The following is a 14795-nucleotide window of genomic DNA, read 5'->3' as shown; positions in this document are numbered from 1 at the left end:
ATTATATTTAAATATAAAGGTGACGTGACGAATACGTGTCGAAACACGTAGACTGGTCAAATGGTCAAAGAATTACAATTAGCCAAGAGGCACGAGTTGCAACAGATATGAGCAAATGGCAGAGGAAGAGGCACGGCAGGAATACAAATAACCCAGTACTCGTACCTATATAAGTCATTTATGTCCGAGAATCAAAAGGAATGAATCTAACAATAGAAAAGAGTGCAGATACGGCATTTAATAGGCATTAAATGTGGAATACGTTAGAAAATTTGTATTGAATATAATGATTATGTAACGTAGCATTAAATGTCTTTAATTACTCATAATAGCTTTATTATGATTTGGGCAAAACGTATATCTCCAAAATATCTATAAAAGGGAGACATCTGATCAATTGTAAGGACACAAAATACTATTGATATAAACTTTGGTTTACTTGTTTTTCTCTTGATTACTCTCTTGCTACTTAAATTACTTCCTTTTATACATTCTTTTAATTATCAGTAACCCGTGTTATTCTAAATTCTAGCTTTGACTAAAAATTCATTTTTTGGTTAAACAATGAGCACATCAGAAATGTCATTAGGACACCATAATCTGCTACGCGCCCCTGGATTATCAGGTGATTCCATACGAACAATTTCTCGCCCCATATCACGAATCAAATTATGCATGCTCAGTTGCTCATTTTCATCAAATTTTAACAATGATCTGTCAACCAATTCACAAATTTCAACTTCGGGATAGAATCCACAAGCTTTGGATATACTTACTGCCTAACTCTTCTTGATTTTGGAATGAAAACAGGCAATATCAAGGAAAACAGCCTTAGTAAACTCATCAGGAAATCCATCAAAACTTGTTTTAAGTTTTGTAAGAATATCGTTAGAAGGAGTCGTCTTTAGATTCTCCGAGGTACTTAACCAAACTTCGATATTTCTACCGCATAAATAAGAGCCTAAAATTTCATAGGCAAGTGGAACTCCATTACAGTAAGTTACAATGCCTTCTACAAGCTCACTGTAGTATTCAGTCTGCTTTAGCTGAAATCAAAAAAACAAATTGTATCATCAGATCCTCTCGCCCCAAAACCAAAAAACTGGAAGTACCCATAAATTAAGAAACGAAATTATAAAAAGAAATATTACCCTTCATCAACATATCGGAGATCCCACCCTGATAAATTACCAACTTGATTGAGTGCAGCTCCCCATAACTAACCGTCTGGACTTCTTCTTGAGTTCAAGAATATGCAAAAGCTCGTTAAGACACTCTATAGATGATGCATAGTTTCTTGAGAGAACAATTATGAAAATGATTGATCCTTCAATTGCATTCAGGACTTCATGAGACGAAACATGTTCATCCTCAGACCTCAATGTGTTGATCCAAACTTGGCAAAGTGTTGAGTAGAGATGATGTACAAAAGTTTTTGACGTATCACCAACTCTATAACTCAAGAAGACGTCATACTTCCGAATCCGAGGACAGAGTACTGGAAATGAAAGCTGAGAACTAGATGGTTGATATTGACCTTCGTGATCAGCCATTGAAGAAAAGCTGGGGAAGAGAAGCTGGATCTGATGACAGTTTGATACGGAGAGAACTATATAATACCCTTAAGATGATGACTTGACTTGAGTTTTTCATAATTTCTTTAAACTGCTTCCTTTGTCACTATCTAGCTCCTTTCATTTTTTTATTTTGCTTTGCCATTACAGGTGGCGTATAACTATAGTTTGAAAAGCTTTTAATCTTTTGGGTTGATTAAATGAAGAAAGATTCTCCAACTTATTTTGGGTGAGTGATGACTACCAGAGACAGTGAAGGAAACGACATTCAGTGTCAACATTCAGTGTCAACTCAAATAAATAGCAATCTAACACGAAACATAGTCAAAATAGTAACTGCTATCAAAACGATTGCTCAAAATAGCCGTAGCCCATACTGTCAACATATTTTCCAAATTAAGCTTAGAGAATGTCTAAAATAAGCAGGCCCTGCAAGATCTCTATACGCAAATGAACTAAACATCTTTTTAAGTGTTGGTTGCCCTGGTGTAGATCTGCTGGCTAGCATGAGCGGACACCATCCTGATCGAGCCTCTTGCCATCAAATCTCTGATTGCCTTCCTAGCAAGTGATCCACTAATCTGCACATTCAATCAAATGAACAAATTAGCAAAATTACAATCACATTGGCCAACAAACATATACACTGAATCAATATTTTGCTTCCAATTACAACCAAGTACTAAAAACATCAAACCACAAAACAATTTTTAGGACGAAAATTTCATATATAAGAAATGCATGAGCATACAAAGATAATCACCAAGTACAATGCAGCAAACTACGTTCAACGACAAAAAAATAACATCAAAACATTAGTTCATAATAGCATGAACAGAACATATGGCGAAGACACATTCAAAAGGACTCACAAAGACTATATATCATGGAAACCAACAAGAAGGAAAATATTTTATTAAATGCACAAGTGACACAGGCAGAAACCCATTAGGTACTGGCAGAAACCCTAGAAGCAGGCAATGGAATCACAACTAACAAACATCGAAGCAACGACAAAACCTAAACATCTAAATTGTCATGTTTTGTTGGAGGAGCATCAAAAAAAAATTGACTTTACAATTTCTAAGACACTGACGATCCAAGGACGATTTAAGACAAGATCACCATTAGTAATGGTTCTTATTTCAACCACTATACTACCTAAAAAACCTCATAATAGTTCACACTCCCATAACATATTATCTATTAAGCTATCAGAACAAGCTCGACTAATTAGCTTCTGCTTCCACGGTATTATCAAATATAATAGTATCATGGTCAAGGCAATAAACTCTATATACATCTCTTAAGAGAACCATTCCACGCTGATATTACGGCACAAATCAAGTTCCTGATACGGTATCAGTGATACCTAAAATCTACACTTGACTGTTAAGGCAGATTCCACAAAATATTAACTTTATTAGAATAGACATACGACAACAGATCTAATGCAGAATAGCCATTATTCAAAACGAAACAAAAAGTATAAAAAAAAAGATATCACCAGATTCAAAATTAAAATTAAATGGAAAACATACCCTGAGACGGTCGGAGAGGACAGAAGGAGTGATAAGCTTGTATTTAGGTGCTTCAGACAGGAGCTTATCGTAGGTAGCCTTGTCAAACAATACCATGTTGTTCACCTTTTCCTTTTGCTTTCCCTTGCTCCACTTCTGCAAAATCCAACAATTCAAATTTACATAAGTTACCTTCAAAATTAACCGAACATCAAAATCAAACAGTAAAATAACAAAAAGAAGGTGACCTTCTTCTTCTGCTTGCCACCACCGGACTTTGCAGGCTTGGAAGATGGAGGTGGAGCTGCCTTCTTTGGAGCCTACAAAAGAAAAGAAAAAACAAAATTCAGATATTGAAAAAAGTTAGGTAAAGTTCACGCTACTGGAGATGACAATTCGGAGGCGGAGAGCTACCATTGATCAGAGAACGGTGAACAGAGAGCGGCGGAGTTTTGAGGTAGAAATGAGAAGAGCTGTAAAGAAGATATGGCGATAGAAAACCTAATGGGGATTAGGGTTTATATTTGCCTCAAAATCGTAAAGCCCATTACCACATATATAACTGGGCTTTCTAATGGGCCGTGTAGCCCAATCTACATGTTGCTGTGCCCTGAACTTTACAAAAAAGTATTTTGGATGGACCTCTTTAAAATTACTAAAAATCTTGAGGAGCGTTCTAGCGCTAAGGTTATTTTCTCAAATTTTTAGTCACAATGCGAAAAGTTCAGGTGGTCGGTCAGAATTTATGGCAAATGAAAGGCTTTTTCCCCCAAGACTTTTCTTAACAGGATCAAAATTTATATGGTGGCATCGAAAGATCCTATTTATATAAATCAGCCAGAACTTTATTTTTAAATTTAATATATGTATGTTGAAAATACAAAAAAAATAGTACAATACCATAAATTATAGTAATTACTACGGTTAGCAATATTTAAAGTTTTCTGAAAATATATTTGTCACATAATAAGTATTTTGCCCTGCAGAAATAGTAGCGATATTCTTATTAAGACGAATTGAGACTAATTATATACAATGGACGAGACGGGAAATTCTAAGTTGATAAATGTTGTCTGATCCAATTTGTGAAATTGGTACCTTATTTCATGAAATGTTTTTCAGTAATTTGTGACCATAAGTATAGGTAACTAAATGTAAGTTTGAAATATCTATTTCCTTTTTATTTTAACGAGATTTAATTCACTTAAAAAATACTTGAAATTTCAAATAGCACAATCCACGTAATTTTAAAAGGCAGAATGACTTTCTGGCCCTTTAAATTTGTCGGGTTTTTAAAAGACAATACATAAACTTTCTACTTTCTCATTTGAACACTCGAACTCATGTTTTCCGCAACTAATAAACACATATGACAAGAGACCATGTGCGCGTGTACTACACATACACATACGTGTCCATCTAGTCAGCAAATGACCAATGGATGTCTTACACGTTAAGGGCGCGAATACCCTAACCCAACAGATCGGGGTCCCCTCTTTCATTCCATAGACTGACCCCCCTCCCCTCATTTTAACCTCTCTCTGACCAAACCCTCCCCTGTTCATTCCCGGTTCTCTATGTTCCTCTTTTCACGCAAACTCTACAAATTATCCGACCTAAATTATAACTCCAAATGTCATAGCCTAGTGTAATTCACAAAAAAAAAAATAGAAATCTGTTCAAATTTAGCTTTTGTTAACATTTTCGGTGACATTTTCAATCAACTGGCTTCAAATTACCCGTTTCAGAATCAATTTCTAGGATTTTGAAATTGTTCATTTCATGTTATGAGAATTACCAAATATATGACTTTCACGTATTGGCCGCTTGCTCTCTAAGTTTTCTTGCTCCAACGCTCAAAAAGGACTTGTTTATGGTGGTGGATATGGCGTGAGGTCAGCCATGCTTAATGAACTTCCATCATTTTCACGATCTGAAAAAAAAAATTAAAAAATGGAGCTTCAAATTTTACAAGAAGGAGGAATGGAGCTTCAGATTTTAAAAAATGGAGGAAGAGGATATTTTTAGAAGGAAGGAATAAGAAGACAATCCATTTTGTATTGTTGGGCATTGGGAAGGGGGCTTTCATGCTCTTGTGCGTCGTGTTCCTCACGCGGCCTGCTGATTCGGACCAACTGACGCCACATGGATATGGTCAATGGTCAAATGTGTTTATTAGTTATGGAAAAAATGGGTTTCAGTGTTCAAATGAAAAATTAAAAGTTTATGTCGACTTTTAAAAGCCCGTCAAGTTCAAGTCGCCAGGAAGCTATTCTGCCTTATTAAAAATAAAGCAACTCAAGCTCAATAATTCGTTTCTAGGGGAGAAGCCAAGACACTATTGAAATTCAAATTCATGACATATCAATTAGAGTTGAGACCGGAGTGTTAATCCCAGCAGATTTCAGAGAAGTGAAAACATCAGTCAGAGGGAAGTAATTCCAGTGGAAAGAAAGCACCAGCTTTAAAGGAAGTAGTCTTTGAAGAAGGAAAATAACATAGTTGTGAATAAAATACCGGAGTTGTCCCCAGCAGTTTTCGAAGGAATAAGACACCAGTTTAGAGGGAAGCAGTTGAAAAAGATGATTCAAGTTAAAGGAGTTAGGAGCCCGCCTGTAGAATGGAGGTAGTTATAATTCAAGTTTTGAAGTTGGGAGCCCGCCCATATAATAGAGGAATACATTTCAGTCTTTACATTTCAAGTTTTGAAGTTGGGAGCCCGCCCATATAATAGAGGAATACATTTCAGTCTTTACATTTCAAGTTTTGAAGTTGGGAGCCCGCCCATATAACAGAGGAATACATTTCAGTTGTTATATTTCAAGTCTGGAAGTTGGGAGCCCGCCCATATAACAGAGGAATACATTTCAGTCTTTACATTTCAAGTTTTGAAGTTGGGAGCCCACCCATATAACAGAGGAATACATTTCAGTCTTTACATTTCAAGTTTTGAAGTTGGGAGCCCGCCCATATAACAGAGGAATACATTTCAGTCTTTACATTTCAAGTTTTGAAGTTGGGAGCCCGCCCATATAACAGAGGAATACATTTCAGTCTTTACATTTCAAGTTTTGAAGTTGGGAGCCCGCCCATATAACAGAGGAATACATTTCAGTCTTTACATTTCAAGTTTTGAAGTTGGGAGCCCGCCCATATAACAGAGGAATACATTTCAGTCTTTACATTTCAAGTTTTGAAGTTGGGAGCCCGCCCATATAACAGAGGAATACATTTCAGTCTTTACATTTCAAGTTTTGAAGTTGGGAGCCCGCCCATATAACAGAGGAATACATTTCAGTCTTTACATTTCAAGTTTTGAAGTTGGGAGCCCGCCCATATAACAGAGGAATACATTTCAGTCTTTACATTTCAAGTTTTGAAGTTGGGAGCCCGCCCATATAACAGAGGAATACATTTCAGTCTTTACATTTCAAGTTTTGAAGTTGGGAGCCCGCCCATATAACAGAGGAATACATTTCAGTCTTTACATTTCAAGTTTTGAAGTTGGGAGCCCGCCCATATAACAGAGGAATACATTTCAGTCTTTACATTTCAAGTTTTGAAGTTGGGAGCCCGCCCATATAACAGAGGAATACATTTCAGTCTTTACATTTCAAGTTTTGAAGTTGGGAGCCCGCCCATATAACAGAGGAATACATTTCAGTCTTTACATTTCAAGTTTTGAAGTTGGGAGCCCGCCCATATAACAGAGGAATACATTTCAGTCTTTACATTTCAAGTTTTGAATACAAGACAAATCAGAAGTAAAGAAATACCCGAGGAGTCGCCGAGACATCAAAGCAACAAGAGACACAAGAGCACGAGCGAAGATCTAGATAAGACTTTGTAATTCATAGACTATAGTTTAGTCTAGATTCTTGTTTTCTTTCAGCATGGTGTAATAAGGAGGTCGGCAAGCAGTAATAACACCATGCAACAGCAGTAACATTGCAGTCCCATGGTAGGCCCAGCTACCAAAATTTCCTGAACTACATTAACCTGATTCCCTTCTAGCCAGGGATATGTAGGAAACCTTTGAAGCAAAGGTTCGGTTAAATTTTTTTCAAAAAATGCTTCACACGGAGTATTCCAACGGGCAAAAATTGCTCGTATCCGCTCACTTTATCTTTGCACGAAAACCCTTCGTATTTTCGGACAAAGAGGGGCAGCTGTGAGCACGTGATTTTTGTTTCACGATAACTACTCCAAAAGAAATCAAAAATAAAACAAAATTCTCTTGGTGTACAATTTTTAGGATTTGCATGACATTTTTGGATAATTATTTGTGTTTTGTCCGTAAATGTTTACCTTGTTGTAGTTAATTGAAAAATACAAAAAATACATGTTGCATGCATATTTAGGATTTAATTATGCATTTAGGAATTAATTAAACCATAATTTGGTTTTAAAAGAGGAAAATCACAAAAATATGCATTTAGTCTATTTTTGTCATTTAAATGTGCCATCGTGATTTTATTTTTAATTAAATGTTTTAACTTGTGTATTAATTATCGTTAAGGGTTGATTAATATATTATAAGGTCAATTTTGATTTCACAATTTAATGTAGAATTTTTGTTAATTAGGAATTAAAAGAAAAAAAACGAATGAAAAAATGAAGAAAACTCGGATTGGGCCAAAAGTTTAAAATGAAATTGGGCCCAAATCAATACCAATGCAAAACTCAATCCATTGCCTGGTCTCAGATAACCCCAAACGACGCCGTATTGGCATCTCAAATCTGAGCCGTTGATCAAGCTGGATCGAACGATCCAATTCAGCCCCTGCATAGTTGAAACGGCACCGTTTCAGGCATGTCGATCTAAAACGTCCATCTCCATTGATCCAACGGTCCCAAGCTTCCCTCACAACCCGGTCCATTTTGACCCAGGTCGACCCAGTCTCTGAATGAGACCAAACGACGTCGTCCCCTTTAAGTGAATTGATCCAGGCCGTTGATCGTGATTTATCCAACGGCCAAGATCAAACCACCCCTCCCCTATATAAACTTAATATCCTACACCAGCCCCCCCAAACCAAACCCCTCCCTTTCCCTGTTCATCGTCTCTCTAACTCAGAGACAAGCCAAACCAAACCCTAGCCGCCTTAGGTTACCTCCGCCTAAAACCTGGCGGCAACAATGTCGCCGGTCACCAAACCAACACCCTAAGACCACCTGACCACCCTCGATCCAAATCCGGTAACCGTTTAGCTCGAATCTTCCTGGAACTTCTCGAATCTTTATTTGAAGATTCGAGCCAAACTTAGATCTACCCCAACCAGTCCCTAATTCACACCAGTTACTCCCCTGACTTTGGTTCGAATCTGGCTAGAAACACTCGAGCCCCAAATTAAGCCCAAGAACCCTAAAAAAACCCAAGCCTGGAATTTTGTCCAAATCAAAGAGGTTTTGGGTGTTCAATGGACCTTAGTCGAAGTGTTCTCAGTTGAGAACACTCGATTAAGGTCCGTTTGACCTCAAAAAAGGGTACGAGTCAGAGTTCAAGTCAGGATCGTCTAGCGTCCGAGTTCTTGAGGTATTTGTCCTTTCCGATTGGTTCCGTTTTGTATGTGTTTATATCTATTTATTTGTTAGTTTAGTTTTATTGGTTTTTTCAATTCTTTTTGTCGATTGATTCTTTTCATCTTCAGTAGACCTTTTTATTTGGTCCAATTCTATCATTTGTTTATGTTTGCTATAATTGTTATGTGTAATAATTTGTGTAATCGATTAATAAGTTGCGTCGATTAATTAGTTTCCAGTTAATCCATGTTTCTGTCAATAACACTGAAATTACCCGAATTGCCTATTTCTCTGTTTCTGATTGTTCAGTGTCAATTGTAATATGTAATCGACTAATTAAGCTTCGTTGATTAGGTCGTTCGTATAGTTTGAATCATTTGGCGTTCTGTTGTTTATAGTTTTTTTTTCAATTGATTAGTTGTCTGATTATTTAAGATTCTGTTTGATTATAAGCATTGTTCTGAATCACTGAAACCCTTATATTTGATGTATTTTCTGTCTTAAAGACTAGCTGGAATTGGTTATAGCTGTTAATCAAATTAGTATAGTTAATTGATAGTTAAGCAGATTATAGAATCAAAAGTTTTAATATATTTGAATAGTTGTATTAGGAAGTCAGTAATATCAAGGGGTTTTCAGGGGTAATTTGGGAATGAAACAGTAGGAATAATTTGTTTATGTTAATGTTTTGTTAGTGGGATGTTAGTACCTTTAAATTAATGTGGTAATGGGGAACAAAAGGGAATGGGGGGCTGAAAATAAGGAAAAGCTTCCTTAGTGGATTTTAAAGTGGAAAATTCAGATTTTAGTGGAAAAAAGGGGCAAGGCAGTAAGAAAAGGTTCGGGCAGTAGGTTTAAGAGGGGCAAACTTGTATAAAAGGGTGTTGAGGTTGAATTTTGATGGGGGCAGAATTTAAGTTAAAAATGGACTAACTTTTAAATCTTGGAGAGTCAGAATTTGAGAGAAAAAGACTAGATTTTAACGTTAAGAATTCAGTTTTTTTTAGAGTCAGTAGTTTGAGCATGTTCTATTTTGAGTGTTAAAAGAACAAAAAATCAGAACGATTCCATTGCATCTTTTGCTTCTGGTTCACTCTGCATTCTGCCTGTGATTGTTTGGCGTTGCTGGGTTTCAAGTTGGTTTTTCCTGGGTTGCTATTTGGTTATTTGCTACTGTTTCATTGGGTGTTGCTGGATTTCTGCTCGGTTTTTAAATCTGTTGCTGGGTGTTGTTGTTGTTGTATGCTACTTCTGCTGATCTTCCTCTTCTTTTGCTTTCCAATATCAGGTACACAACTGATACACTGACTATTGTAAGCTGAAAATATGAAAGCATGTACATTATTAAAGAATGGAAGTTTGAAGTCTTGATATAGCTTTTTCTTTTCTTTTCACTAATTGTAATTTGAACATGCTATATACTATTCTTATGTAACTTGATGCCCTTTGGTATAACTGAGTAGTTTTGTAGTAATGTAGTCAATGATATTCTGTTCATTTTAGTATGGTTATCAGTTACTATATGTTCAAATGCATGTCAAATAAAATCAGGTCCAGTAGACCATTTTAATTACCGTGGCAGTCTAGTTTCAACATTCAATGGTTTGAAGTTAGAATTAAAATTAGACCTCTAAGTTACCTCACTCCAACTGATTGATTCTTTAAAACTTGGGTAATTTGTTTAATTAGATATCATCATTTTTACCTTTTCAGCATTACAAATTTTGAATATGTGTAGAATAGTTTAACTAAGCCTCAATATTGGAACAAAATGGCCCAAGTCTAGTTTAATACTACCTACGTTGGACCTGGGCCCATGCTTGGTATGTAGACTTGTTAAGTCCCTTTACGGACTAAAACAAGCACCCAAACAATGGCATGCGAAATTTGACCAAACAATGTTGTCAAATGGTTTTAAGATAAATGAATGTGATAAATGTGTGTACATTAAAAATGTTCCAAATCACATAGTCATTGTTTGCCTATATGTGGATGATATGCTGATAATGAGTAATAACATTGCCAACATAAATGCTACTAAGCGTATGCTAACTAGCAAGTTTGATATGAAGGACTTGGGAATTGCAGATTTAATTCTGGGGATTAAGATCCAAAAGACTCCTCAAGGCCTGGCATTGTCACAATCTCATTATATTAAGACAGTACTTGAAAAATTCAAGCACTTGGGCTTTAAAGTTGCAAAGACTCCAATTGACGTGAATCTTGCACTAGCAAAGAACAAAGGCCAAAGCATATCACAATTGGATTATGCTCGTGTGTTGGGATGCTTAATGTACATCATGAATTGTACACGACCAGATATAGCTTGTGCTATAAGTAAACTAAGTCGATACACGAGCAATCCAGGTCAATCTCACTGGATGGCAATGAAACGAGTTTTGGGATACTTAGAACATACCCAAAACTTTGATTTGCACTACAGTAAATATCCTGCGGTGATTGAAGGATATTGTGATGCAAATTGGATCACCGGTTCAACTGATTCGAAGTCCACAAGTGGATATGTATTCACTATTGGTGGAGGAGCGGTATCTTGGAAGTCGTCCAAACAAACATGTATTGCCCGCTCTACAATGGAGGCTGAGTTCATAGCCTTAGATAAAGCCGGTGAAGAAGCTGAATGGCTCCGGAATTTCTTGGAAGATATTCCATTTTGGCCCAAACCGTTGGCACCAATATGCATACACTGTGATAGCCAAGCGGCAATTGGAAGGGCTGGGAGCGTTATGTATAACGGTAAATCTCGTCATATACGACGAAGACATAAAACCGTTAGGCAACTTCTCTCTAGAGGAATTATCACGATTGACTATGTAAAGTCAAGTGATAATGTGTCAGATCCACTTACAAAAGGCCTAACTAGAGAGGTAGTTGAGAAATCATCGAGGGGAATGGGACTATGGCCGAGAACAAGTCATTGTGGCGGTAACTCTACCTAGAAGACTGGAGATCCCAAGATCTAGGTTCAAGGAGATCAAACAAAGTCATTAATGACGGTTCAACATTGTCAACAAAATTTGTTTTAGTCCATTCTCGTGATGAGACAATGTTCAGTACCAAGGATAAAGCATTAAGGCTTTTTAATGATTTCTAAATTTGATACAGGGTATATCAAATAGTGTATCTATGAGATGACACGTTTAGGAATCACCTATGTATGTGTGAAGTGTTAGCCGCTTCAAGGAGAATTTTGCAAGGCCAATTCTCTACGCACTTATGAAACCAGGCAGTGTTCATGGCTGAAACGAACACAACAATGAGAACCAAAGACGGTTAAGGGATTGATTGTGTGACTTATGGTTGTCTAGGTATACACTAAAGTTCGACGGTTCAAAGATATCAAATCTACCGATTGACCGAGTATATCCGACATAAGTTCACTACGGAAAGTTCAAAGGGAAACCTACTTATCCAGATGCAATTAATCCTTGCTTGCAAATCACACAAGTTTTTCATGCATACTTCCGTGATATAGCCATTCCCCATTCATGTGGGGGATTATTGAGTTTCTTTTTAATATAGAAAGGTATTAAAAAGAGGGTGAATGAGAAATGGAGGGAAATGAAAATTTTGAGTAAAATTTTAAGTTTACCTCTCCTTTTAATGAGACATTGTCCCTCATTGGTAGAGGAAAAGGAGTTTGGTGGGTTTATATACAAATGCACTTCATGTAGCTCTTAAAGAGTTAAGAAGAAGGCAAGCCTCGCGTCGTCGTCGCTCGCTCGCTCGCTCGGCTCGGCTTCGGCTTCAGATTTGGATTTGGATTTGGTCAAATGATCGATTGCTTGATTAACTCTTTTGGACCAAATTTATTTGTTAATAGTGAATATTAACGTAATATTATCTGTGTTTGTAACGGATGTTTTCCAATCCGTGAATATTAATGAGCAAGTGCTCATTCCACCATGAGTAGTGCTCCAGCCACCATTGCCATATTGATTGCTCCATTAGTAAACAGCTTGGTGCTCTGTCCACCATGGCCAAGTGCTCCACTTCATTAGTGTCAGCGGGTCCATTTTTAGCAGCTAATTGCACTATAAATAGAGGGTGCAAGCAGCCTGTTGAAGACACACTGAAAACTTGAGAGCAATTGATCTTCTCTTCACCGAAAACTCAACGTTAGCTATACTTTGCACTCCTTCCTCTCAGATTTTCCATACGAATTTCTGACTTCTCCTCCCTTGTTCTGCATTGTTTTAAACTACTAAGAAAGCAACAGTAAGTGTGATTTGCTGCCGAACTTTGTGTTCGCTGAAACATTGGGGTTTGAAGTACCGCTACACCAGTATATAATTCGTTCTATCCTAGGAGGAAATAATCCATAACCTTGGGTATAGGAGGGGATTAAATACCTTAAGGAAACACTGTGAATTCAGTGGGCTCGAATTAATTTGTGTTTCATTTATATTATTTATATTTACGTTAATAAGCTAACGTTTTAATTTTCATAATCATTATTTTACAAATACAGGAGGAACAACAATTATGGTGTCCAGGATTTTTCTATTAGAAACTTTGACGATCGATCACCTTAAAAACCTAGTGATCGCCGTAAACATACTTCCAAAATCTGACGCGAAAGATCCTATTTATATAAATCAGCCAGAACTTTATTTTTAAATTTAATATATGTATATTGAAAATACAAAAAAAATAGTACAATACCATAAATTATAGTAATTACTACGGTTAGCAATATTTAAAGTTTTCTGAAAATATATTTGTCACATAATAAGTATTTTACCCTCCAGAAATAGTAGCGATATTCTTTTTAAGACGAATTGAGACTAATTATATACAATGGACGAGACGGGAAATTCTAAATTGATAAATGTTGTTTGATCCAATTTGTGAAATTGGTACCTTATATCATGAAATGTTTTTCAGTAATTTGTGACCATAAGTATAGGAAACTAAATGTAAGTTTGAAATATCTATTTCCTTTTTATTTGACCGAGATTTAATTCACTTAAAAAATACTTGGAATTTCAAATAGCACAATCCACGTAATTATTAAAAGGCAGAATGACTTTCTGGCCATTTAAATTTGTCGGGTTTTTAAAAGACAATACATAAACTTTCTACTTTCCCATTTGAACACTCGAACTCATGTTTTCCGCAACTAATAAACACATATGACAAGAGACCATGCGCGCGTGTACTACACATACACATACATGTCCATCTAGTCAGCAAATGACCAATGGATGTCTTACACGTTAAAGGCGCGAATACCCTAACCCAACGGATCGGGTTCCCCTCTTTCATTCCATAGACCGACCCCCCTCCCCTCATTTTAACCTCTCTCTGACCAAACTCTCCCCTGTTCATTCCCGGTTCTCTATGTTCCTCTGTTCACGCAAACTCTGCAAATTATCCGACCTAAATTATAACTCCAAATGCCATAGCCTAGTGTAATTCACAAAAAAAAAAAGAAAAAAATCTTAGAAATCTGTTCAAATTTAGCTTTTGTCAACATTTTGGGTGACATATTCAATCAACTGGCTTCAAATTACTCGTTTCAGAATCAATTTCTAGGGTTTTGAAATTGTTCATTTTATGTTATGAGAATTACCAAATATATGACTTTCACGTATTGGCCACCTGCTCTCTAAGTTTTCTTGCTCCAACGCTCAAAAAGGACTTGTTTATGGTGGTGGATATGGCGTGAGGTTAGCCATGCTTGATGAACTTCCATCATTTTCACGATCTGAAAAAAAAAATTAAAAAATGGAGCTTCAGGTTTTACAAGAAGGAGGAATGGAGCTTCAGATTTTAAAAAATGGAGGAAGAGGGTATTTTTAGAAGGACAGAATAAGAAGACAATCCATTTTGTATTGTTGGGCATTGGGAAGGGGGCTTTCATGCTCGTCGTGTTCCTCACGCGGCCTGCTGATTCGGTCCAACTGACGCCACATGGATATGGTCAATGGTCAAATATTTTTATTAGTTACGGAAAAAATGAGTTTCAGTGTTCAAATGAAAAATTAAAAGTTTATGTCGACTTTTAAAAGTCCGTCAAATTCAAATCGCTAGGAAGCTATTATGCCTTATTAAAAATAAAGCAACTCAAGCTCAATAGTTCGTTTCTAGGGGAGAAGCCAAGACACTATTGAAATTCAAATTCATGACATATCAATTAGAGTTGAGACATTCA

The 14795-nt window shown here is 36.5% G+C and overlaps 1 protein-coding gene and 1 long non-coding RNA gene across 2 annotated transcripts; both read right to left on the bottom strand.

Annotated features, from left to right (window-relative positions):
- Positions 1 to 919: 919 nt before the first annotated feature.
- LOC138884141 (uncharacterized) lies at positions 920 to 1273 on the bottom strand. The gene is made up of 2 exons (XR_011404291.1): positions 1152 to 1273; positions 920 to 1046 (listed from the first exon to the last, which is right to left on the bottom strand). It is a non-coding gene; the product is annotated as an uncharacterized lncRNA (long non-coding RNA).
- A 568-nt stretch (positions 1274 to 1841) lies between these two features.
- On the bottom strand, positions 1842 to 3625 carry LOC104230370 (small ribosomal subunit protein eS25). Its single transcript, XM_009783154.2, has 4 exons — positions 3509 to 3625; positions 3343 to 3414; positions 3116 to 3250; positions 1842 to 2155 (listed from the first exon to the last, which is right to left on the bottom strand). The coding sequence occupies exons 1-4, from the start codon at positions 3509 to 3511 to the stop codon at positions 2042 to 2044; spliced, it is 324 nt and encodes a 107-aa protein (XP_009781456.1). The 5' UTR covers positions 3512 to 3625; the 3' UTR covers positions 1842 to 2041.
- Between the last annotated feature and the right edge of the window lie 11170 nt (positions 3626 to 14795).

The sequence above is a fragment of the Nicotiana sylvestris genome, chromosome 12, assembly GCF_000393655.2.
Source record: "Nicotiana sylvestris chromosome 12, ASM39365v2, whole genome shotgun sequence".
In the NCBI taxonomy this organism is placed as follows: Eukaryota; Viridiplantae; Streptophyta; class Magnoliopsida; order Solanales; family Solanaceae; genus Nicotiana; species Nicotiana sylvestris.
This window is presented reverse-complemented; position numbering and strand designations above follow the sequence as displayed.